The following is a 27,576-nucleotide window of genomic DNA, read 5'->3' as shown; positions in this document are numbered from 1 at the left end:
GGGGCAGCTTCGGCCTCGCCTGGCGCCACCGGGACTGGGGAGCGACCCCGGGGTTTCAGCAGCCGTCCAGCCTGGCCGCAGCCCGTCCCCGCTCTCCCCGAGGGGGCTCCTGAGACGCAGGTTCCTCTCTGCGGCCTCCTTTCCTCGAGCGCGCGGGGCAAGCAGCTCCCGTGGCATCCTGGCGCGCCGAGGCGATGAGAGGGGCCAGCACCTGCCAGGGCTCCCCCGCTCCTCCGAGCAGCAGGGCCCGCCGCCCTGGAGGCGTCCGTCCGTCCATCTGGCGAGGCAGGAGGGGCACGCGGAGCCACAGCGTCCCGGCAGAGTAAGCGCAGCAAAACGAGGCCTCTCCTCACTGCTTTGGGGAGAGCCCACGAGCAAAAACCTAGAAAAACCACAAGGCTGTGGTTTCAATAGTACAAATAAATGCCATATCTGCTGATTTCACTCCTAAATTTTGGTAGCGTTGCTCTTTTAACCTTGCTCGTAGTAAGCGCGTTCTATGTGCGAAGTGGAAGCGCTCGCTGGGGACCTGGTTCCCAAAGAGCAGGAGATCCTCGTTGAAGCACGGACCTCGCACGCACGGCAAAGGCCCCTTTGGGGCAGAGCGGCTGCAGCCAAACCTCTGGAAACAGCACCCGTAGCAGAGGATAGCTGGTGCCATTAGCAAGCGACGAGGGACGCGGAGCGACGTGCCGGTTGTGCGACGCGGCCGCCCCGTGGCACGTCCGGCGCTGCCGCCTGTCCCCGAGGCAGCAGACCATGGTATTAGCGTTCCTGTTTGTAACAGCAGAGGTGGTTTCATGTGATCGTGAGACCAGAGTGAAAGGTTTGAAAGCGTGTGCTATCCTGCACTTTAAGAAAAGTTCCTTAGAATGGAACTAATCTATTACCACGTTGTCATAGCCAACAGCAGAGACTCCTGTCCCCTGTACTATTGCCGACAGCCCCGTGGTGCTGGCTGTGGTTATTTTGAGTTTCAGCACAGAGAAAAGCAAATGTTTCTTTTGGATTGTTTTGGCTTCGGGTGCAAACAGTTTGTGTCCCTTATGAAGTGAAAAGCGTGAGTCTCATCTGTGCTTTTACTCTTCATTTCCTCTCTCTCCACATTTGTTCTTTCCTTCTGACTGCCTTATTGAGCACGCTTAAAGAATGGCTGAACTTAAATCAAAGCAACAACCTGTCTGATGTTGTAGCCAGGAATACAGTGAGCAGCGCCAAGTGTTTCAAAAGGAAGTGAGGAAGTGGTGACAGAGTAGATAAGTGGATTTACGTGGTTGTTTGGAGCGGGGTACCTTACCAACCCTAGTAGTCCTATCACCCCACTGTAGCTATGGATGAGTTTGCTCAATGTAACACATTCAGTCCTATGTAGTGCGTGGCCTCAATTATTTTCTGCAGGGTAAGTCTCAGGTATTAATCCTGGGTCACGCAAATAAATTCATTTTGGTAATGTCATGCAAATTCCTTCTGTGTTAGGAAAGTGGTAACTAGGAATGTCTGGCTTAAGTTCCTTTACATCTCCTTGAGATGCCTCTTCTTAAGCACATTAGGTGCAAACCCTGTTACAGCTGTCTACAGTAGCACCTATCTCCCCTTAGCCATAATTCAAGCTGCCGTTCTTCATCATCCAGCAACCTGAAGGCACCTAGCGTGTCTCTTGTTGTCAGCTTCAGAGTTCCTCTGGGTGCAGAAATGTGGGCTCCTGCATTTGCTCAGGCTGGTTGGATCAGGCTGGTTGGATCAGGCTGGTGTGTCGGATCAGGCTGGTAGGTTCTCATGCTTTTTCAGTTCCAAGGCAGGCAAGTAGACGCTTGACTTATTACATCCAAAAGGGGACATTTGCTCCAATGAGTATGGTCTGTGCACTGAGTTGGGGATGCCGCCAGTGATTAATAGGTGAGTGATAACAGAAGTCTGTCTAGGTTCTTGACTTTCCTTCCTCGTAACTCCCATACACCCGTGGAGCTCACTGACTGCCGGAAGAGACGCAGATCTAACTGGGACTGTTGCCGTCTCTTCTGTTGGAACTGCATCGTGGTGTCTTGAGACATGTAAGATTCGTGAGGCCAAAGAGAATAAGGAAAAGGAATCAGACTGCTGCCTTGGGACAAGGAGTGTGTTTTTGCCTTACCTGGGATTGATTCTCCTCATTGGCTTTTTTTGATGTGTTGGTGAAATTTGAGGCCTTTGCATTGTAGGTTAAGCTCTGTGGGTTTAAAAGTTCTAGAGAAGAGATCTTATATTCACAGAATGATTTGTGCACGTTTGGGTCTGTATACGAATATGCATGGGAATGATCATATCAATACATGCCTGCACACGGATTAGTACTTGTTTATTATATAATGCTTGTGTGAAAGTAGGGTTCACTCTGTTTCTTACATGTAGGGGAAGCAGAGACAATGTCAAATGTTCTTTTAGCTCTCAGCTTTGTGATGTCTCTTTTTTCTTGCAGAAACCAGAGAAGACAGGACAAAGCGTCTCTTCAGACATTATACTGTGGGCTCTTATGACAATTTCACCTCTCACAGGTAAGCATCCACATGTTTTCTTTGTGACTACAAGATGTTTTTGTTCCATGGAGTAATATCTCCTTTTCCTGGCTGCGCAGTATATGTTGCATTAATTTCGTGGGAAGGAAACTTTCCTGGTTGTTTTGGTCAATTCAGTTATAGTCTGAACTATAAGTCCTAGGTGAGAGTTACTTGAATAAAATGTTGAAGCGGAACAGGGCAGTCTGGCTCACGTCTTAGTTTAGGAATAAAGATTTTGGCATGGGAGAGGCTGGGATCATGAAAACGATGTTTTGTTAAGACTCGGGGATTTTTTGGGGCACTCTGGGAGTAGAAGAGCTTGTGTTGGATGCAGATGTAGAGTTGCAGCTTTGCTGTGAAGGGGCAGAGAGGATTCTGCTGTGCATGGGACAGCGTGAAAACCGCTGTCACTCTAGCCTGTCGGTTGTACTGAATGTGCTGTCTGGACTGTGGGATCACCACTGGTGTTCTGCTGCATGACATTTGAATGTGCTCACTTGAGCGTGAAGACTGACCTTTTGGAAGATGATTAAAGTCAATACAGTATTAAGTTTGGAATCATTAATGGGAGCAGGGGTGATGCTGCTATTTTGTGCTGGGTCATGAACACATCAGGCTGGTGGACATGTTCATAGAAGAACAGGTTGCAGGAATAGGCCTACCGTTTGGATACAGGGATGCACTTTTGGAACTGGGTTTCTATGTGGCATGTTTGAGGGATAAATATAGGGTTATTCTGTGGAATATCATCTCTGTTTGCTGTCAGACTTCAGTACTCGTAACAATTATTGATCATTCGAGTAATTAAAGGGGTATTATTGCTTATGACATGACAGGAGCAAACTGTGACAACTCATTTTACAAAAACTAAATTTCCTTAGTTATCCTGAACTCTTTCAGCATATCGACAAAATAATCAACGCGTTCTGTTTTTACTGTGCTTCTTATTGCAAATCTGTCTTGGTGGGTCTGAGCACTTTTTACTCAAACTGATGGATATAACTTATTTAAGTTTTCAAAAAGCTGTGAGGTGCTTCTTCAAAGGCTGCTTATATTCTTAACTGATTATGGGATGAAAGAGAAAACGCTACTATGAATCAGAAAACAGTAAAGAAGAAAAACGAAGGGGAAAAACAGTCAATTTCCATCATGGCAGAATGCTACAAGGAATTCACAAAGGGCCTGTGCTAGGGTCACTAGTTGTTCTTAATCTTGAAAAGGGCAGGAAAAAGGTCAAAATTTGCAGATGACTCAAAATTACATTCCATAGGCAAGTCAAGAGTAGATGGTGGGATTGCGTCGAGCTGCGGAAATAAACAGTGTGATAGTAAAATAAATTTATTTTGGTAAACGTGAGGTAACACACATCAGAAGGAACACTCTGAGGTACTCTTGCCCGTTAAAGAGTTTTAAACTCTTCATAATTGCTTAGGAATAAAGACCTTGTGTCACTGTGATATCACAGTGAAAATATCATGTTTTACACTGAGGTGTTTCAAAAACAAACAAGAGTATGACTGAAAATACAACTAAAGCTTTTGTGAAGCAGGATTAGTGGAAGAAGCTCACCACTGGAGTTCCAGGGAGAGCTGTGCTGATGAATGCGTTCAATCCCTTTTCCAAATCATTTATGAGCGCTGAGTAACAAAATTTGTCAACAGTTCTAAGTTTGTCAGGGTAGAAAAATGGAGGCCAACTGCAGAACGCTGCAAAAGAACCATGCAGTTCTGAATGTTGTGACACTGGGTACTGGATGATAAAACAGCAGCTGAACTCCAACACAGACAAATAAAAAATAATGCACACGGGAAGAGGCCGTAGTAGTATTTCACGTTCAGTGTAGGCATTGGACTGATTTCTTCTGCTCCGGAACAAGATCTGGGGGTAGACAGATAGTTCCATCAAATTTCCAGCCCAAAGCTGCAAAAGTAAATTGAATTTTGGGAATTATTAGGAAGGGAAAAAACAAAAGAGAAAACATCGTTAAGGTCTTTCTTTGTATAAATCTATACTGTGCCCACATCTTGAAAACTGGATGCTGTTTTGGTCATTCAGACTTAAAAAGTAGTACTTGGAAAATTGCAGAGAAAACCAACAAAGGTGCTCAAAATTATGAAAGATCTTCCGTAAGAAGTAAAACTAAACAGACTGGAACTCTCTAGCTTGGAAAATGATGTTGAATGCTAAGGGGTTTGGTAGAAGTCCACAAATGAGTGATATGAAAAGGTGAACAGAGAATAGTTGGTTTCTGTCTCTTCTGGTGCAACAACCACCAGGTTCTGAATGAAACAAGCATGTGGAATGTTGAAAGTGAACGAAGGAGGAGTTCTCCATGTAACGTGCAATTAAACTGTGCAGCTCCTTGCTAAGTAGCATTCTGTGTGCTAAAAACTGACAGGGGTTCAGAAAGCAGCGGGACAAACTGAAGACAGAAAAATCCATTGTGGGCTTCTGAACACAAAGAGACTAGCTCTGACTCGGGAATTCGCTTAGTCATAACGCACTGGAGGTTAGGAGCGCGTTGTGGGGAAGCACCACTGTATTCTTGGGCAGTTCCTACTTCCTCCGTCATTTTTGCACTATTAGCAGTTGGTAGGAAGTCAGAAGGACTACTGGCCTGACCCTGTACAGCTCTTCTTATGAACTGTGGGTGAACGAGGCTTTTCTCTGAAGCCTAAAGTGAGGTTCCCCAGCCCTACAGAGAGCAGATTTCAAGGCCTGGCCTTTTCCTTGGTATCCTATATGGCTGCTGAAGGTGGCCCTGCGGTCAGCTACCTGGTCCTGTTCCTGGGCTCTGAACTCTTCGCTCCAAGACAGAGGAAACCTGGGAATCTGAGCTGGATGTCTTGAATTTCCCAAATGACAGATGTAGATTGAGGCAACATTTAAGCCCTGTTGAACTACTTCTAAATGGGCATAAACCTGTTGTTTGAGTAGATTTTCTAGAATTGCACATTACATGAGGCATGCTTTCAGAATGCCTTACCAACTCAGGCCTCTTAAACTGGCCTTAAAGTAAGGGTCTGAATATTTGCTGTGTAAGGCAAAACAAAAACTCTCCTTAGAGAAGAGTGCGCTTCATACAGTCTGTGGGTTGTGTGTTGCTGCAGACCAGTCCATCTGGGCTGTGGCTTGTTCCTGTTCTCCCTCATACCTGAGACCCCTCCACTGCCATATGTATGCCACATACGTATTCCTCTGTATGAGGAGGCTGTGTAGTGGAGGAGGGTGGTGGAGTCCCTGGGAAGGATGGCAGGCAGGAGTGGTCTCCCACAGGTGAATAAGTAGCTGTCCCATCTGTCCCATAACTTGGTCTCCAGGGGCCCTCATAAAAGAGGGCAGCTGGGAGCAAACTACACAAATCGTGCTAGTGATGACAGTTTTGGTCATAGCAGCCCCGTTTCCGCAGAGTCAGCTGGGAAAGGAGAGGGAAGAGGTCAGGCAGCTATGTTTACATGCATGTCTTTAACCATACCACTTACCAAAGAGGAAGGGGAGATCTTTCCTTCTTGAAGTCCCACAGGACTATGTGTCAGGAGGATATAAAGCCTCTTCTGGACCTCCCCACGATCATAGATGGCTTTTTACGTCTTCTCCAGGAGCATTTATTAATGGCCCATCAGATACGGAAGCTAAGTTTAAATGGTCTTGACATTCCCAGGCGGTCCATACATGCAAAGCAGTGCCTGATGAACTGAACTGCTTTGCAGAAGTATGGTTGGGATGTCCTGGGATCACAATAACAGTGCCAACACTGGCTGTGAACACTGTGCATTCTGACAAATTTTGGTGAGTTGAATTTGAGCAAACTAAAGGATATTAGCTACAGGTCCATAACATGGTGTGTAGGCATGCGGCGTAAGAGCATAAGAATGGCCATTCTAGGGCACGCTAAGGATCCTTTAGGCCAGTGTTGTGTGTCACACAGTGGCCAGTGGCAGGTACTGAGTACAATTATGAGAACAGAATAAGCATGTTTCAGTACCTCCCCAAAATATTATTCCTGCCTACAGCAATTCACTGCTCAGTCTTCCTGAGCCAGAGGCAATGTCTTTGTATTTAATAGCCTTTAATGGATCTTTGTTCCATTAATTTGCCCAGTGACATGTAACTCAAGTGCTTTCACTCTCCTGAAATGGAGAAAGAGCTAGGATTGGCATTGGAGGAGACAGTGAGAGACAGTGATGGTGCTGAATAGTGCGATGTTTGTAATCTTCTTTTCCTGTTGTGTCAAAATACTCAGAAGTTTCATAAAACATAAAAACTTGTCATTCATTCCTAGGTTGCTTTGAGTGCAAAACTGAAACGGAGCCTCACCATTCAGTTAGGTAAAACCAGCTCAAGGTAAAACAAGGAACTGTAGTTGTTCCCCTTCTTTCTTGAGACCACACGTTGGCTGTCCTAAAGCTCAGGCAGCGCTGGCTGTCCTTCTCTAAAGGCCTGGAGGTGAATGACATGAAAAGCATTGCTGTAACTATCAGCCATCCTCTCACCAGTAGACACCCTGAGACAGGAGCACTGTCTTTCCATTTCGGTGGAAGCTTATCAGCTCTGTTTCGTGGAGTTCAGAATGTGATTACTGCTAAAGCGGGTAGCTTGCGTGGGTAACTGGGGTTCCAGCATGCAGCTGAATGCTGAGAACAGAGGAGTGGCACCATCAACATGAGGACGTGTTCTGCCAGCGTTCTGGGCCTGGAAATGGAGTTTGGAGTTGATACACAGGCAGAATGTGAATATGAGGAGGTAGTCAGGAATATGGTATGGGTGTTTAGTTGGTAGTGTTAGGATTGCCTTAATAAATAGCATGAACTGCATGGATGTTTCTTTCCATTCTTTAAAAAAATAAGCATTTGGGCTAACAGATACCTTTAGAGCAGAGACGAAGAAGTTACTAAGGTGCTGTAAGATCAGTACAGCAGATAAATTAAAATGATTTGCAGGAGAGCGCTTATTCCATTATCTCTCACTTCACTGGAGGTCTCAAATGTGGGAGGAGATTAACATAATGACAGTGTTTGAGGAATAACTTAAAAGTACTTGAGAAAATTACACACAAGTGACTTTAACTTTCAGGGAAAGCCTTTGAAATAGTTGCCGGTTTGAACAGATGTCCTGTGAAATGGAGCAGGGAACAGTATTCACATGGTTGAATAGCAGATTTGGGTGGGGTAAATGATTTACTCCTTTCTTTTTTTTTTTTTTTTTTACCTTAAAAGGTGAAAAGAAAGTTATGCCTCTATATAGGGATATATGTGAGAATATGAGAAGATTCTAGACTGTATTTTGAATAAAAATCTTTTCTTTAGTGGAATCAGCCTCCTGGGGAAGCACTATTTCAGAGTTTTAAACTTCACCAATACACTGCCAGTTACAAAAAGTAGGTATTCAGTTTGCTTTGGCATAGAGTAAGAGATTGTTCTGGGGTGAGTTATCCACCTCTCATTTGAAATCATTCTGAAGCATAACTGCAGTTAAAGAAGAAAGCACAAGTCCTCTCCAGAGTGCAGGTGTAGTGGGCATCCAAGGTCGCCCAGCTTGCAGTGAGAACCTTCCCCCAGACCTCTGAGAATGAGGAGTGCAGGACAGAACTCGGCAAATGAATAAGCGAATTGGGAGAGGAATCTGAGCTTGTTCCTGTCAGAAAGAGGCAACCACAAAGGGAATTGACTTATCTGATGAACTCTGTTAAGGAAAGAGATTAAAGTGGTTTGAAATTAACTCAATATAAAATTAAGCAGCCACATTCTACATGGCACAGCTGGGAAGTAGAAGAATTGGTAGCAATGGATAATTCAGGATTGTTTTTTATTCAATCACAGGGATTAGTTGATCAGGGAGAGAGATTATAATGGTGAGTATTCACAAGCCATCTGGAAGGGCCTCCCTTTAAAAGAGAGGGGAAGCACAAAGCAGTCCCTTTCCACACAGGAATTTCTGCGCCCTTCCACTGCAGTGACTGGCCAAATAGGTGGATACACAGGATCATAGAATAATTTAGGTTAGAAGGGTTGTCTGGAGGTTTCTAGTTCAATGTACTGCTCAGAGCAGGGCCAACTTAGATCAGGTTGTTTTGCATATCTCCAAAATTGGAGAGTCCGCAGCCTCTCTGGGCCCATATTCCACTGTTAGACCACCCTCAGAGTGAAAAAGTTTTCTGTATATCTGATTGCAATTTCTCGTGTTGCAGTTTGTGTCCATTGCCTCTTGTCCCATCGCTGTGCACCTCCAAGAAGAGTCTTGCTCTCCCTTCTCTGCAGTCTCCCATTAGGCAGTTGCAGACAGCAATAAGGCCTCCCCTTCACCTTCTCTTCTCGAGGCTGAACAAGCCCAGTTCTCTCAGCCTCCCCTATTAATCATGTGCTCCAGCCCCTGACTATCTTGGTGGATTGAATGAGGAGATCAGTAATATAAGTGATTGGTAGAGTCACTTAGAAATCATTGGGACTGCACCAATAACTTGCAATTTCTCTTTTCCCTGTCAAGCAAAAGAATAGTACCAGTGTTTTCCCTATATAGATTCAGTCTAATGGCTTCCACTCCTTTCTTTTCTCTAGATCCTATTCAAGATTCATCTTTCTTGGCAATGACGGTCACAGCTCTCACTCCTCTGTTGATACTAAGCACTTTCGCTTACGTCAGTCACTGTAACCTGCTATCTCCTTTGCACTACCTCTGCACACTCATTTTGTAAAGAGTCTTCCTCCAGCATGGCCAGTACCCTGAAGGTGGTAGTAATGTTTAAGCAAAGAGCTGGTTTCCAGATCAGTCTAAGTAAAAGGAGTCATTCTGAATTTCATCAAGCTATTTCTTGGCTGTGTGTGGCTCTGAGACAGCTTTCTTTATTCTTTTCCATTGTGAAGCTTATTTATTGGTTGTTTCTGCCTCATCAGTCCCTGGTGTGCTGTTTGTATAGGATGGTCATTAAAGTGTGCTGAGCGTTGTGCAAGTGGAACCCTCCTGGATTTCTGCTCCTGCAAGCTTATCTAGAAGGCAAGCAACAGACAGGGAATTGGAAGCTGTATCAGCTTTTCTGGTGCTCTGTCTGGTTGTGACTAATTATCAGGTTCTGAGGGAAGCTGTGTTACAAGCAGGAATCAATGAGGAATTTGAAAGAAGCCTAGGTAATGGCTTTACAGAACAGTTCATAGAAAATATCCCTGCAAAAGGAGTTTAATGCTTAGAAACTAAGAGGGTAAGTGAATCTTTGACAAATCTACTTTGTGACTCTAAGTGCTGATCAGTCAGCCTTGACTGGTCTGGAAGGATGCCCGCTTTTGGTATATTACAAGAAATGGATTTTTGTAATGGCAAGCCCATCTAGTTGGGAGAAGGTAATTTGCACTGGGCTAGTGCAACCTTTATTTCTATAGCAACAAAAGAGTAGAGGGAGAAAATTAAATCTCTTCTTGAAAAGGCTTTGTATAATCCCACTTGTCATATTAAAGTGCCTTCAGAATAGTGTTTTAAGATCTTTTGGTGAACATTATCTTTTGGGACCACTTGCCTCTTTCACAGAGAGTTTTAGGAACACGAAATGGTAAAAGGTGAATTCCCAACCCCTTGCTTTTTCCTAATCATTCCTTGTACTTGGAATCCTAGAGTGGACTGGTCAGCTGCCTCTGAAATTTAGGCTCTGGCACAGTCAGAATTGATGGTAAGCATAAGGTTTTGTGGCCTGTTTTATACAAGAGGTAGGACCAGATGAATAATAAATAATATAATGAAATGATGAAAGGAGATTGCAGCCAGTCAATGGGGTCTGTTAAGAAAGGTACCCAAGCTAAACAGCTACAGCTTTTAGAACTGTTCATTACTGATTAAAGGAGCATTACTGATTAAAGGAGCATTACTAAACCCTGTTCTCTCTTTTTCTCTTTAAAAATATATTCAGGAAAACAGGTTAGGAGTTTGAAAAGCAGGTCCTGGGAAAATATACAAACATTCTGTCTGAACAACAGTGAAATCTGCCAGGTGCAGAAGAGTTAGTAAGGATTTCCGCTAGCTTTTTCTTTCCTTTTTTTTTTAGCTGAGTGAAGGATGCCATGCCTAATGTCGCTGTGGGGAATGTCACTATAGGCAAATGCTGAAGGGCAAAGGATTGATGGTGTGTGTGTGGCGGGGGGAGAAGGGGCATACAACAACCTCATTTTTTGTCAAGAGACCTGATTAAAGGAGTCCTCTTTTCTGTAGTGTATTTGCAATAGGTTTTGGTCAGGTAATATGAATAAAACTTGAAAGAGGTGACAACTGGTAGAGCTGTTGATCACTCAACTTTCTACAAGTGAAAGATGAGACTAAAGTCCTATTGGTTCCTGCATTTTTTCAGATTGAAAGTCTTTAAAGTATATACCTACTTAATGAAAGATTCTGTGTAAAATACTTTACTCAGATTTTTGAGTCACGTGGGTAGTTTTCAGAAAATATCAGCTGGGGCAGCAGCTGATAACACAGATAGGATGTTAGGAAGTAGGAAAGAAATAGAAAGTCCATTAAAAATAGTGTTGTACTTCTGTATAACTCCATGGCTTGTCCATCTCTTGAAAAATACTTCAGTTGTAGTTTAGCCATCTGAAAAAAAATGAACTAGAAAAGGTTCAGAGGAAAATAACAAGGTTTATCCAAAGTATGGACCATCTCTTATATGAGGAGAGATTAAATAGGCTGGAACTCTTCAACTTGGAGAAGAGGTACCTGAGAAGGGTTTGATAGAGTTTTATAAAATCATGAGTAGGCAAGGAGAATGTGAATATGGAACAATAGTTATTTCTCAGTACAAAAGAATGAGGTGGCACTCTGTGGAATTATCAAGCAGCAAGATTAAAATAAAACAAAGTACTTTGTCACACAGCAAGCGATTAAGTTGTAGAATTTATTCCCACTGCATGTTGTGGAGGCCAAAAATATAAATGGATTCAAAAAGGGAATACAAAATTAGTGGAGAGTAAATGTGTTTGTGACCAAGAAACATAATGATCTGTTTACAGGCTTGAGATGAAGAATTCAATTATGGGCTTTTAGAAGCAGAGAAGGTATAATGTGAGTGGATCACTGTACTTTTATTCTGTTTCTTATACTCTTTCCTTTACTGATTGTTACTGACTGTTACTGGAGAAAGGACCTCATGTCAGTGAGTCCTATGCAGTATCATTGTTCTTACACTCTGGATTGCAGAAAGACATTAGGTGAAAGGAATCAGCCTATCTCTGTGCACATTAACATTGTGGATGCATTTTATCCCCCAAGACTAATTTTTAACAAAAAGAAGTTCACAGATTGTATAGGGGTTATGTTCTTGTTCCTTTGTGCTAGGTGGAAGAATGAAATAAGTTGGAACATGTTGAAGACTTTTCCTTTTTTTCTCAGCCACCTTTAGAGATGAAGGACTTGTCTCTTCGAGCATTTCACAGCTATGGAACTCCTTTATGTTTTTTTCCTCACTGCAGTTCTTCGATTGGTTTTTGAAAACCGTATCTTCATATCAACAATTTGGTGTCTTTGAGCAGGGTGTGGGTGTTTTCTATCTATTGAATGGGGGAGAAGACAGACTTTTATCATCTGACTTTTGGGATTAAATTCATCTTAGACAGTTCAGTACCTCTCTACCTGACCTTATCACCAAGGTTCTCTTTATAATATGCAGTGGGAAAAGGGGACTTCCAGGGTGCAGTTCATTTTCATCTAAACCAAGCATTCATGCCTTTGTAGCACATCTTTCCCTCCATAGGTTAAGAGGGAAGCCCAGGGGGTCTAGTTCATGTGGAGAAATGTACATTATAGGTGTCAAAACGTAGGCAAGATGCATCCTACCCTAGGTGTCTGCAATGTACAACTCCTCATTTAACTGCCCAGTGAGTTGATGCAGAAAAACAGGGTCTTCCAAGCAAGATTTGTCTGACTTCAGATACATTGCTTAAAATGAAATGGCGCATTCCCTACAATCAGTGCATTTCCCCCCCTTTTTGCACTAAGACTGGCTACTGCTGTGGTTCTTTCCCACATATTGCGAATGCATTCAGTGTCATCAGTATTGTTTGCTGACTTGGAGTCCTGAAGAAGCAGAAGAAAAACCCACAGTACCTCTATTAACTTCAGCTCCCCCAAGGGGTTAGGCATTGAGACAAGCATCATCCTCCCCTTTCCTGCACAAGAATGCTCACTTGATGAGGGACAGAAGACATAGTAAAAGCCCTCAGTGAGTCACTGCAAATCTATTTGTAGACAGGATAAGAATTCAGAATGATCTTGGCAGATAGAAAATATCATCTAAAAATGCTTAGATGCAATTCAGTAAGGGGAATACAAATTATCACACTTATGAAATAATCAACTGCACAAATGCAGGATGGAGAACGATTGGTTAGGTAATGGTTCTACCTAAAAGATTCAGAAGTTATAGTGAATCCTAAACAGAACATCAATAAGCAATATCAAACTGCTGTAAAAAAGCAAAGGTATTGGGGTATTCAAACAGAAGTCCAATAAACATGGGAAATAAATGTTTTCCCCAGCTTAGCACTGGTAAAGTATGAACTGAGGTGCTGTGTCCCATGTTGCCACCAAATGTCAAGAGATGCATCTAACGGAGAAAATTCCATAGGGGGAAAGGCAAGTGTGACAAGGTGCCTGGAAAACATTATGTGTGAGGATGGTTTGAACAAGCCTGGCTAGTTTTAGTCTGGAGGAGGAGCTCTGAGTGAATGCCTGGTAGCATTCTTAAAATACATAAGCTAAACTGCAGACTTCAGAATAAATGGTGCACGGTGTCCTCTTTGAACAGGACAAGTAATCAGCAACAATCACAGCAAACAAAATTTAGACTAGACAGTAGGAGAAAATTTCTAATTATAAGGGTAGCTTAGTGTTAGAAAAGATTGTCTAGATAGTTATTTAAAGGTCTCTCAGTGGACAATCAAAGAGCATTTTAGACAAACATCTGTTAGGAATGTTTTCAAATAATTGATTCTGTCGTGGGCCCTCTCAAAATCACGGACTGGTTTCTGTGGTTTTTCTGATCATGCATGTACTAAGTCTCTACAGAACTTTACCAGATATTCCACTGCTGATCAACAGGGCTTCGGGTAACATGTGGCTGCAACCTTTGGTAGCTATTCTTTGCACGTCATGAGAAAAAGGAAGCAAAAATATTTCTTCAACATGGAAGAACTTTAAGTTATTTGTAATTATTTCCAGGAAGGCATTAAACACAGGTATTACAGGAGCTTATCATATTTCTCTGCAGAAACTAGAATTATAAAAGATACTGTTATCCAAGTAAGACTGCAGATTCTTACAGTGTCTTCTTAATGTATTTTGGTGGATTTTTCTTTTGATTAGAAACTGCTGGTTCTTGCTCTTCCAGACAGAAGGTAATCAGGTCATTATAAACAATTGAAACTGAAAAGCAGTATCAAATATTCTTTTCTCCAGCACCTCTTCAGCTCAGAGTAGTTAAATTAAATAGGTAAGAATTTCCCCAAAGTGTTTTCTGTTTTGATAGGATGTGAGTGAGAAGGGGCAATTACATTTAATTTGACTTCCTGTATATAACAGCCCATTAAATTTTACCTAGATATCAAGTTTGAATACAAAGACTTTTGCTAGACTAGGGCATTAGCATATTCACAAGACTAAACGGCTGTTTGCCTCCAAAACCCTTCTACTTTTGGGAGAAATTAATAGATAAAGATTTCCAGAAGATGACTAGCATCATATAGTGCAAAGGAAGGTGAAAACTCCTGGATTTTTTTAACAGTGTAATTTGAGAGATTGTTTCTTTCCCTCTTCAGATATGGTAATTGGTTTGACTATGAGCACGCAAGCATCCTTTTACTATTTTAGAGAGCTGGCTTGCCCCGTGTGTTGTATCCTATTCTGACTACTTTCTTGTGTTTCACCTTTCCCTGAAGCAGCACCCATGAAGGGAGGGAGCGAAAGGGGAAAGTGTGTGTGTATGGGAGGGACTATCAGCATTACAAACTTCAAGATCAGAAGGAGTCACAGCTTCCAAACAGCCTACTCCTCTCTCATACATAATTGTAGAAGTTTAATGAAAACGATCTCTGAGCTGTCCTGAAGAACCCCAAGCAAGAGTTCACCGCATCCTTGACACAGTGTTCAATGCTTAATTGCTCTCTCTGGTGGGAATTTAAATCTTATTTCAAGGCTCTTGAGTCACATCTTGAGATCTGACTTTTTTTTTTCCTCAACGTTGTTTGAAAATTCTAAAATATTGAAAGTATTTTTTCCTTCTGTAAGTACCCGTGTATAATGATGCAGATGCCTCTTGACCTCCTCTTTGATAGGAATAAATCAAGATCAAGTTTCACATTGTAAGACTTCTTTTCCTGCTCCTGGGCCTCTTTTTTCATTGCTTTGTACTCTCAAATGTTTTCACATCATTCTTGAAGACAGTGGCTGGACCATTCCCATGTGTTCAGAGGGAGGAGCTCTTTCTGTTTCTACTGTATCGTTTTTATAAGTCCAGAGGTTTCCTTTCTTCACTTGACTGCAGTGAAAGCTCGTGTTGTGCCCTTTCTTGAGTTGTTGCTTTCAAAGGATGTCTCTTATACTGAAAGTAGAACCTATATTTTTGATATCTTGCATTTACCTGTATCAAACTTTTTTTTGGTTGTTCTGATTGTTTAATGGCACAATTCAGATCACTCTAGCAATCGCTCCCCCTCCTCTGCTATGACAGGATTCTATGTGCCTTCTGCAAACTTTAAACACAAAGGTCCCATATTTCTAAATCATGGTTTTTCATCGTTATCCACAAACTGGATATGATTTATTGTAGGATTCTATCTAATCTGCAGAATTATTGGGATGCCTCCTGATATCTGTGCAGTCAGCCCGGGGACTGCTGCCATGCTCTAAGGTGTGAGTCTGCAGAAAGCGTGACACAACTATAAAGGTGCAAAAATCGGACAGTGCTGAGATAGCTCACTTATTGCAGATTAGGATTCATCCTTATGGGACTAGCTAGAGAGAACTCCCTACACTGATGTCTGTGTGCTTATGGTTAATAAAAGTGGGCTCACTAACAGTTCACAAAATGTAATCTAGTAAGCCCTATTAAAAGGTTGCACTGTGTGCAATTAATTCGTATGTAATGATACCAAACCTCTAAACTACAGTAAATGGTTTTCTGTTGTTTCCTTTATTAATTATATTTAGTATCTTGACAAGAAGTTTGATGTGATCTACCTTTCATTAACCACACTAAAAAGTTTTCTTACTTTATCTTCCAAATAAAGCATTCTGTTAATTTATTTGGGATTGGTGTCAGGCTGATTAGTTTGTAGTTCTTGTTTCATTTCTGGCAGTCCTTCCAGGCTTTGGAATTTTCCAAATTTCCAGAATATCTTAAATACTGGCATTTGTTACTGAGATAGCACCTTAGCTGTTTTCTCTAAGGCTCTTCAGTGTAAAGCATTCTGGCTTTTGGATTTTAAAATGCTTTATTTCAACAGATGCTACCTTGTGTTCTCCTTAGGTGTGACAGATTTTCTATTCTATGCACATCATTTTAGTAGATGGTTACACTGGCCTTCTTTGTTCCGGATTCAGAACCAGAACAGTAAGTGGTCATTTCTCTTTTCTACATTACAGTTTATATTTTACCATCTGCCACAATGCTGATCTCATCCTCAAGCTAGGTCTAACTTACAGACTATTAAAAATACCTGCTGAAACAGTGTTTGGTGTATAATACACATTGTAAATGCTCTTGAAGGAGTCAGATACTTCAAGAAGAGTCATATATCTTACACACTTAGCAAGTGCACAAAGTATCTTTTGCCCCACATAACCTATGATGCTTCAAACACTAGAGAGTTTTGTGAAATCAGATCACTTCAGCTGGACTTATTTTAACTTTCCAACCAAAGTAGGATCTATAGCATCCCTTGTACTCAATTAAGATAAGAGATAATTCTACTATGGATTAGTTTTTTTGTGTTTTAAACTATCTTTTGGCAAATGTTTGCCAAGATTTTTTTTGTGCTGGTAGCATCATAAGGAATTAAATGCAACACATGCTTTTGGTTTGTGGTGTCACTTCTATTCGGACTGCATTCCTGGAATTTGGCTGACTATAATTCTTCCGCGGAAGTAACTTATGACTTATGCTGAGATTACAGAGAGGGTTAATTCAAATCCTTTTGGTACATCTGTTAGAAAAACACATCATAAGAAAAAGGACTAAAAGTCTGTTGCAGATCATCTAGTCTAAAATACTGTGATCACTGTTTTACTGCTAAGACCTTCTTACCTGTGCAAGTTTGGTCTGATCGTGACATGGTAGGTCATGCATGCATAGTAGGTTGGCAATAACACAGACACTTTTATCAGTGAGGGTAATTTATTGTTAAATGATGGAAGAATGTGATAGAGTCCCCTCTTTGAGATAATCAGTCAGCATTGAGCAGACGTGCATCTGAGCAGGACACAGGTGGTGCAAACCTGTGTCCTCTTTTGTGCAGGAGATTGTATTGTCTGATGAAAACAGTCTCCTTCCTTCACACGGGAATCTGTGACAGACTAGCCACCCGGACTGTCAAAATAAGTGTCTATGCTGGTCTCTAGACCTCATGCCTCAGTTGTTGATGTAATACCTGACTGAATAAGGACAGTTCAAAAATTTCGGTCCCTGAGGACAGAGCAGAAGGAGGACCACAAACAGCAGAGCATGGCGAAAAAGAGGCAAATTCTCGTCACTGTTCTTTGAGCAGATCCCAGCAGGGAAGTTCAGATCTCTTGCATGCCATCCCTTGGGCTTCCTTAGTTGGCAGTGATCGTTCTTTGTTAGTTGTCTCAGATACTGCAGCAGCTGAAGATGATGGAAACATGTTTTTCCCTCCTCTGATTGGTAGCAAGGGCAAATTCATCACTGCTGCTAATCTCCAGTGGCTGGCATTGTGGTTCCCATGGAGAGCACATTGGATGACGCGTGAGCAGTGCAAAGGCTTTGCAAGTGAGGTGCAGAGGCCTGAGGTGACCCAGCCTCAGCTGACCCAGCTGAGGTGACCCAGCCTCAAGTCATTGCTTCAGTGCATCAGTCCTCTCGCACCATGTGTATGCTCTTTCAGACTGTAAGCTAGCTGGGGCAGCAGTATCTGAGGTTGTCCAGCACCTGCTACACTGGCTCTATGCTCGGAGCTGATTAGACCCCTGAAATGAGGCCCTGGAGACAACCAAGCACTGGGGCTGGGGACAGGCTCCAAAGGAGCTTGGAAGCTGATACCATGGTGTGTGCTGAGCAGGTGGCTGGTACCTTCCCCAGTGCCTGAGCTCCATCATCATCTCCCAGAGCGTGAGGAGTACCAAGAACAGGCCACCTGGTCCCCAGTCCCTAGCCTACCTGTAGAGAAACCCCCACTCAGCCTAGCACTACCACATGTATCGTTCACTGCAAAGCCCACTGAGGAGATCCAAGTGAAACATGCCCCAGCTGGGAAGGAGGGAGCAGGTCAGAGCAGAGCTTGGTCTCGATGCCCAGCTGATGGAGCAGAGCAGAGAAGGAAGCTGTTGCAAAGGCAGCCTATGGAGGCTACCAGTGGGCTGGAGCTGGGCAGAGGAGTGGCCTGACTCCCAGACATGCCTCAGCTCCAGCTGCTTCGAGACAGTCGTGAGTGTCCTGGGCAGGGGTCTTCTGCCAAAGGCCATGACCTGCTCAGTATGTAGGTACTCTTGGAGTTCAAACAACAGCAATAATGGTATCTTTGTTCTGTGATTTGAATTGAACTGAATCCAGTTAATACAAAATTTAATATGCTGACATCAGCTGCAGGGATTTGAAAGTAGCTTCTTGGCCCATCTTCTCTAGGAGATGCTGAGGAGGAGAAGATTCATTCCAGAGTAATGATTATAGCTGGTTATGGCGTTCCACGTAAAGGTTTCTCTAGTGAAGGCCAAATAGGACCTCAGGAGGATAAGGGAAAATTCAATCACCAAATGGGAAACTGGAAGCTTCAGTCAGAGACGTTATTTAATAATGGGTCCTACTGGTATTCTAGAAGAATTGGTTTCATCCTCATGAGGTTAAATATCATGCTTTCTCTAGCAACTTTCATAGAACTTGTGGCAAAAGAAGGTTGAACCTAAAAGCTTGGAGGCAGCTCAGTTGGGAAATGAAGGTGCTGCCTCTTGAGCAGTTTCCTAATTGTACATAAAGTTGAACTACTGAAATAATCCTGGGTGGTGGACAAAGCTTCATGTTACTGAGGAAGGCAAAAGAAACAAAGAGTGCATGACAGTCTAACCCGCACTACTTAGCAGTCTAAAGAAAAATTTCTTGACTGCATATTAATTAGTTTAGCTCTGAGCATGTGAGTGAGATGCACTAACCAACCGCCTATTTGAGACATTTTTCAATACCACTAGGAGCAACAGCATGCTCAGCCAACAGCCCATCTCTGGGAAGGGTGGCCCTCCAGTGCTTCAGAAAAAGGCACAGAAGAACTGCAGAATGCAATCTAGGCATAAAGGTAATGGCAGAAAGCAACAGAAGCCCTGATGTATGGTATTAATACAACATAAATGTGGTCTGAACAAGAAAAATCAACAAACAGTCATAAAACTTCCTTTCCACCCACCTTTCCATCTCCAGGATTGCACTTGCCGTGTCATACGTTCCCGTCTATAAATAATGAGCTAAATCTGTCAGCAGGAGGCCTGAATGCTAATCATCTCCTAGTATAATTACCAGCTCCAGATTTGTAACTGATGCTACAGGGGCAAAAAGCCTTTGCCAAGTTGCCCTGCAGTCTCTCCTGCCATGTTTGTAAAGGGCATCTTTACATGGCACTTCTAAGGCATATGGGAGAAAGCTTTCCCCATAGCTTCCTGGCTGAACCTGAGTTGCCTCCAAATATCGTTTGTGTGGCACTAAGCCTGAATAATAACTTAGTATGCTTGTTAGAGCTGATGCAGCTACTCATCTTCCAGCTGAGTGCTGGATCTCAGCCTTTTAGGACAAAGAACGCTCACATCTGCCCAGAAAAGATTGTGTAGAGCTACCCATATGTTGGATGCATATATTTGCATGTATGAATACTAAGTCATGTGCACAGTAGGAATAACATACTAACAAATCATGATAGGTTTTATAATTATTTTGTGGGGGTGTAAATTACAACTCGAGCTGCAGGGCAGAAGAAAATCAAACCATAAATCTGTCCCTTTTCCTTCATTCACTGATTGTGCAGTGGTAGCTTCAAAGCAATCAAGGTTGCTGATATGCTACTGCAGCTCGTGAATGTTTTATGAGGGTGATTTTATTTTAATGTTTGTTTTGTTAGGAATTCTAATTATTCTTTCAGGCTGGTGTTTACCTGGATTACTTATCTTAAAAAAAAACAAAAAAACAAAACCCCCCCTAATATTCTATTCCTTAAGTTTCTGCTACATTTAAGTTTTTTCCTGGCTTTTCAGGAATAGTTGTTAGGGTTGCTACACATTTGCTGCCTCATGAAAGATATGTATACACTTATCCACATGGTGCAAGTACCAATTATCAAAGTATTTCCATTCCTGTTACTATCTTGGGTTTTTTCTTGTTKTTTTTATAAAGGACTGCCTTTACGAATATTTTTTCACTTCCTTGTTGTTTAAACTGATGTGGACAAATTTATTCCTTGTATAACTTCATTATGAACTCATAAGCATCGTAAGGCTGTCTATAATAAATATGGTCATTTTTTCTGGTTCATCATCCTCTGGTGTTAGGAGAAGCCTCTGGCATGTTACTTCTGTGCTTGTGATACCTGACTTTGCCCTTGTTTTTCTGTGGCCTGTGGAGTTGTGCAGACTTACGAGTTTGAATGGGAGTAAAGTGAAACTTAGAATCACCAATACAGAGGTGATGGTTTGGTGTTTGCAGAGCTTCTGGTGGACTGTTTAATGTTGTATCTGCTGCCCAGGTAGGTGGTATGCTTTCCTTTATTTCAGGCAGTCGAAGAAATGCAGAATTTCAGATCCATATGTTCTGCCTACTCGAGTAGCAAATATGGCTGAAAGCTATATTCCGTATTTGTTTTTTCAGCAGATTGTTACTTTCTCTCTTCCAAACAATCCTTATCATGGTATTATCTGCTTATGTCATGATCATATTGTTCCTCTCATCTTTTGAAGACTACTTGGAAGTTTCATGTTGTGACAGACAGCTTGCTTAGCATCAAGGAAAGCTGGACTGAGCACATTACATGTGTGTAGTACTGACTGCCAATTCAAAACATCAGCTGTGAACTGGGCTCTCTTAAAAATTAGTGTGAACTCTCCTGGAGTAAAAATCAGCTGAGGCTTTTTGGCTGACAGGTCCTGGATCTCGTTTGTGGTGTGTGGAGGTCTGGTGCTCCAAGGAACTCGTCCTTTGGAACTAGTCCTTCGGTGGGGAAATGATCCTTGGTTGCTTTTTCAGATGGGCTGTTCTGCTGTTGTCATGTTACTGTTCGGAGGTGGATCTAGAATGATTTTTCATGGTCGTATGTGTCATTTCTAGGTGCTTTTTCATGGATGAAAGTATACTTGAGTCTCTGGACAACCAGCATGTGTTATTATCAATACAAAATTAAATTAAATAAATACATTTCTGGAAGAGCTTCCTGTAAGAGAGATTTGTTTTGTGTCTGTAGTCCTTTTTATGTGTATGTGACAGTAGTAACGGAGGAGGGGGAAGGAAAGGGAAGGTGATTAATTGTTTGCTAAAATTCGGTAATATACTGAAAAGTGGCTCATGCCAGACAGCGACAATCTCTTGATGATTCAAGTCTAAATTGCTCTGCTTGAAAGTTTGAAAAGATACTTTCTACATCTATCTGGATTTAGAGTAAAGGAGCACTTTTTGTTTTGGATATTGCTGTCATTAGGATTATGCAAATACAGTTTAGCTAACACTTCTTTTGCCTGTTTTAGCTTTGCAGGGCTAAGGGAATAAAAAGGTAGTGAAATATATATCTCTGTCACTAACGTCAGTAGAAATAACTGATAAACACAGGAGGCAGCTTAGTGAAGTAGTTGTTTTTCACATGATTTCTAGGCAGAAACCTGCTATAAGCACTGGATGTGAAATCAGCATGTAAGGTATTAAAGAAGAGTTGTTTCTGGGTGTTTGTGTTCTAAACAGAAATGACAAAATATAATCGAGAGATCCAGAGGGTGTAAGCACAAGGTTATTCTTAATTACCCTAAAAAAGTTAATAATAATTATTACAAAGGAAATTTGTCAAACCTATGGAAAACAACTGCTGTATTAGAAGGAGAATCATCATGCAAATTATGGGATATCATGAAGAAGACATGGAAATGTGAGTCCAGGAAGAAAATAGAGAGTACGGTGAGGGAGGCTGCTGTGTGATGATCACACAGGAGGATTTTCCTCGTGGCTTTTTCCTGTCGCCTAACACTGCAAAGCAGTTTTGAGAAGTGGACCCATCCAGTACTGTGAGCTGAGTTCTTTTCATCTTGTGAGTAAGTCTGTGGAATGATCTTTGCATGATGTTGCGCCTTAAAATGAGCCAGGAAGCCAAGGGAGGACTGTATGCAGTGTCAGTGGTCTCCGAGAGCAAAGCAGAGTGACAGGTGAAGATTTAATCAGAGCTCTATGTGCAGCCCTAGTATGGAAGCAAAGTTATGCTGTTTACTGCAGAGAGATCATCACGGGTCAGAGACATTGCAGCTCCTCCGTGGTTAGATTCCTGGGAAAGCAGTTGTGGTATCTAGACAACTGAAAGCATAAAACCAAAAAACAACAGTCGAGGTTTTTTTTTCCTCATTCTATAGGTGATAAGTCGTTCATTAAAGAGACAGGTACTGTCAGACTGTCAGTTAAGTCCATAATGGATGTCTTGATCACTAGTGACTACACTGCTTATGCTGAGTTTGAAACAGCTGAATCTCAGTGTACGCCCAGTCTGGACATGCCCAGATGCTAAGGGCATTTCTTGCTGCAGATGTTATACAAGGGATCAGTATGTGCATGTGTACAGTCAGGGGAAATGCCTTGCCTCAGAGCTAGCGGCTGATGATAACGGTGGTAGTGCTGTCCAGGTGCATGATCTGGTGACTGGAGCTGAGCTGTGGGGTTTTTCTGTTCTGACACATACCAGGCTGCTTCAAAGTGGGCACAGCAATTAATGATATCACCAAGAAATTTAAAGGTCTCTTCTGACTCATCTCGTGAACCACCTGATGACGAGAATCTGCTTGCACTAGAAGTCATCCCTGCAGATTGCCAGAACAGCAAGGGAGCAGCTGTAGTGTTAGATGCTTGCATATGCGACGCTTGTATTCTTAGAGAAATCAAATAATTGTTCTTGGGCTGTCAGAGAATTAGGACTAAACTGGTCAAATATCGAATTGCAGGAGTACACCTGATACCATAAAATCCTTTGTCTGTAAAGCAGCTTGGAAAAACTGAAACAATACTACAAGAGCCCTGTTGAGAAGGTTACTCAATCCTTCTTTTTCACAATGCCTCACTGAGATCCACCTCCGCTGATGGAGACTGTTGAAAATCAATTCCAACATATGGCCCCCAAGCAAGTTAATGCATCAGTTAACGAGTTTTTGGTGTGCGCTCATGGACCCCATTACAAAACCCTCTGAGGTTGTGTGCTTATGCACTGATACTTCAGCAGGAATGGAAGACTCGAATACCACTCCATGCCAGCAAGCGTGTGAAACACAGGTACTCCCTCTGCAGGCTGTAAGGTACTGAACCAGTCAGCAAACTGCATGCCAATGCGTTGTTCCAGCAAAAATATGTTCTCACTGCGTTCATTACTCCATTTAGGGGATGCAGGCTCCTGTTCCTGCTGTTTTGAATATCCTGTGAGTCTAAGATCTTTCAAAAGATGATAAGACAGTTGTTCTTAGTGATTTGTGGGCTCTACCTTTGAGCTTCATGAGGATCATTGCAGAAGGTATTGTGACTATGACTAAGGAGCTGGATTTATCTTTAATGCAAACAGGTGTGACTTGGAAGAAACAGTTGCCATGTCTTGGGCCACATAACCATCAGCACCCTTAGATAACTCAAAGGGCAAGGCTGGAGACTATCCACAGAGTACAGCAGCTTCCAGTACAGAGACGAAGCACTGCCTGAGCATGATCAGCTCATTAGACAAGTCTCTGTCAAGAAAGCCTGGTATCTGGTGACCTTGAATGAATTGCTCCATTCCAGCACTGTGTATTTCATCAAAACGAGCATGAGGACCAGTGAAAGCATTTGACAAGATGTTGCCAATCTTGTGCTAAGTTCCAATGTGGCCATTTTCTGTCTGAAGAGACCAACCATTATGTCCACTGATGCATCATCTTACAGATTGTGAGTTCTTCTGTGTCAGAAACAGATCAATAGTGAGGGAAGAATGATAGCACATGCCTGGTTGGCGTGGAGAAGAGGTGCATATAAGTAAAAGAGGAAGCTCTCTTGCCCGCGTGTATGATTGCTTTCAAGATTTCATCACAAATCTTGCTGCATCTCTTGAAGATGACCACAAATCTTGAGAACCCAGCCCATGTTAAAACATCTTGATTTGTCCATTCTCTCTGCCTGCAAAGAGCAGAAATTCATAGGATCTTAATTCTGGTAGAAGCTGTATCATAGCAGATGCACTATCAAGAAGCTGAGTGCCTGAGATTGGCAACCAAGAAAAGCCTAAAGAAATGTCAGCACATGTATGAGCTATGACTTTATTGCAAACAACAAATGGAGTTGGTCAGCATAACCACTAATGGACAGTGACACCTGCCAGAGTCACTCTGCCAGGAAGACAGGACTTCCAGATATTGGATGAATCGGATATTGGGTGAGTCCTTAGCTGTGTAAGAGAAATACTAAGGCTGGTATGATTGGAACATCAATGGAAATGTCTGTATGAGAAAGCACCAAGAGAAACAGTAGATCAAGGAGTAAAGGAATAGCCTATATTGATAAACAAAACCACAGTCAGCAGCAATAAAACTGGTAAGCACAGAGGGCTGCGTTGCTGACCTGCACTGACCGCAGTGCTGATGCTACGTTAGATAGAAGGCCTGTGCTCTGATAATGCCACAGCACAGGTGACTTATCAGCAGATCTGCACTCTGATAACAGGAGGACGGTGACAAGGTTACCACACACCCAAAGTGAAGAAAGAAAAAATAGTTGGTGGCAACCTTGCTAAGATGTATAGAGGATGAAGTAAGAAAGATTCAGGACAAGGATCATGTCATCATAACCATTGACACCTAAAGAGTCTAAAATATCTGTCCAAAATACAGTTTGCTTTTTCCAAACAAGAGGAAACCAGGAGACAGTGAGAACTTAACAGCTAGCTTCTCTTGTACTCTGCGTCACACAGGTGATTTTAGTCAGATTACTTGGTAACTCACGTTTTGGCACTCCTGAGTATGTGGATATGAGAATGTGAGTCAATACAGTCAACTTACTAAGAAAAATCAAATAAAGTTGGATCTTTTGTCTTATGTGGAAGATTTTTCCAGTGTTCCCGGATAGGATCTGCACGAACAGGGCTATCAATGTGAATCACTTAAAACATTAGTGCTTCCAGAACACTGAGTAGGCTAGTCATTCTGGGTCACTGATACATGTTCCTGAATGGATCATGGAAAGACAGTCTTGAGTGTTGTATGTGTTGTGGAGTTTCCTTCTGCTCTGTTGTATAGAAACTCACATGCCAATGTCACAGCCGCAAGAGAGTACAGTGAGTGTGACTCCAGCTGAATGAAGACTTCAAATATATCTTCCCTATACAAGCCTGCTGCTCTTGCACTTTCTACCAACAAGCTTTCAGAAGTGGCTTAGGTGTGACAATTTGGACTCCACAGAGCCGTATTTCTTTTCAAACTCATAAGCTGGTTTTCTAGAAGAAAAGACTTTGAGAAGCATGATGTGTGCATACTGCAGACCTGGGCCTTTTCAGCACGGGTGTGTAGTTTACAAGCTGAGAAAGGCTTTCATAAGAATGGCCATACCAGATCAGACAAAAAGTCTATCTGTCCTTTTTCTGACACAGACCAATCCTGGATGACCAGGGAGGAGTATAAGAATGGAGCATGTATGTAGTGATGCTTCCTCAGCATACTCTCCCAGCATCCAACAGCTTGTGGATCAGAGATTCTGCATCCAGAGCGGTGCCTTGTATGTAATTATCATTAATGTATTTCTCTTCCAGGAACTTGTACAGTCTCTCCATGATTCTATGTACATTTTTGGCATCTACAATATCTTGTGGCAAGAAGAAGCTTTATTCCACGTTGCGTGAAAAATACTGTTTGGTTTGAAACTCTTATCTTCTAGTCCTTGTGCTGGAGGAGACAATAAGAGGGCCACCACTGTTAGTCCCCACCGTGGCACTCATGATTTTGTAGATCCGTTTCCCCTGAGCTGTCTTTTTTCCAGGTTAAGGAATACTAAGCTGCATCATTCCATGTACAGAAAATCATTCCATACTTTCGATAGTCTGTCACCTTTCTTTTCTTCCAGTTCTACTATATTCTTTTCTGAAAGGGGAGTACCAGAACTGCTCCAAGTATTTAAGATGGGTGGCTGCTTTGTGTATGCCAGTGGAATAATGGTTCTCTATCTAATGCATTTTTCTTTGCTAATAATTTCTAACTTTATTTTCTTTTTGTGGCTATTGCAGGACATTGAGCTGACTTTTTCATGAAACTATCCACCATATCCCTAAATTCTTAAACCTGAATGGTAGTGGTCAGCTCAGGGCCTGTCATTTTATGTATGAATAGAGAATTGTTTTTTCCCATGTGCATCAGTTTTTCTCCACGCTACCTTTCATCTTACACCTTAACCCCAGGCTTATAAGATCTTTCTACAGTTCCTCACAGTTTTCCTCATCTTTATTATCCTGAAAAATTTAGCATTATCATATGTTTACCTCACTTTCATTCCTTTTTCATAAATGGTGTAGGAGTAGGAGCTGGGTAGTTTAAGCCCTGTCACCGATCCCTGTGAGTCTCCACTGCTGACCTTTCCTCTGCTATGAAATCCAATCATTTATTTCTGTTTTCTACCTTTAACCTGTTCAATGTGCAAGAACCTTCCTTTTTATTGCATGGCTTCCTAGTTTCCTCAGGAGAGTCTGGTGAAGGATCTTGCCAAATACTTTTGGAAATCTAGACTACGTTTAAGTTTCTGTTGTCAGATAACTCGGATCTCTGTTTTTTTTCCCAGGTCCTGGTCTTTGGTCATTCTCACTGCATGTGTGTCAGTTCACCCCGTGCTCTTTTCTGATGTGAGCTCATTGGACCTCTGGAACAAAACCTAGTCGTGGTTCTAGGGACATTTAATTCCAGTGACCACTCCTATAGATGCCATTGATGAGACTTGAGTTTGGCTCTCCCTACCCTGTGTGGTCCTCCAGTATAATCCTCGCAGGCCTTGTACCCTCAAACACTATGGCCTGTCCTCATGCCTTGCTCCCTGTGATACACCCCCTTAGCACCATGCTGTAAAACACTGCTTTATCAGGTGCTGCACAGTCTTCAGATTACTTCAGCGTTTTTGAACCAAAACGTATTAAAAAATATGACTGTGTGTTAGGTTCCAGAGGAAACCCAGGCCAAGCAGCATGGGCACAGGCAGTGTACTCTAGAGCGGATCGGCCCTGAGCGGTGTAGGTACAGCCATTCTGCTTTGATTAGCTTTGGGGACCACGGCTCACTTCCTGAAGTGGTTGACTGTAGCCTGTAGATTCAGCTTATCATCATTATCTACAAATCTCCCTTATCTGTTATATTCATGTGTACTTCTTCAGAGAAATCCGGTAAGTGTGTGAGGCAATACTTTCCCTTAAAATGCCATGCTGACTTTTCCCAAGCGTAATATTTGTCCATGTATTTTCTAGTTCTGTGCTTTACTGTAGTTACTAGAAACCTTCCCAGTAAAGTATCAGGCCCATAGGCCTGCAGCTCCTTGACTGTCTCCTGGAATCCTTTATAAAAATTGGTGGTGTGCTTCCACAATGCAGGCCTCAGGTGCCAAAGGGCTTCTAACATTAGTAGTACAACTGTTTCACCT

At 42.3% G+C, this 27,576-nt stretch overlaps 1 protein-coding gene across 1 annotated transcript in view; it reads left to right on the top strand.

The window, feature by feature from the left end:
• The window catches only part of SHANK3 (SH3 and multiple ankyrin repeat domains 3), a 341,151-nt gene that overhangs the window by 212,452 nt on the left and 101,123 nt on the right, over nt 1-27,576 (top strand). The window contains exon 15 of the mRNA XM_026071167.1: nt 2,456-2,531. Coding sequence (XP_025926952.1) covers nt 2,456-2,531 — 76 coding nt within the window. The remainder of the gene's footprint in view (nt 1-2,455; nt 2,532-27,576) is intronic.

This window comes from Apteryx rowi, unplaced genomic scaffold, assembly GCF_003343035.1.
Source record: "Apteryx rowi isolate R43461 unplaced genomic scaffold, aptRow1 scaffold_322, whole genome shotgun sequence".
NCBI lineage: Eukaryota > Metazoa > Chordata > Aves > Apterygiformes > Apterygidae > Apteryx > Apteryx rowi.
This window is presented reverse-complemented; position numbering and strand designations above follow the sequence as displayed.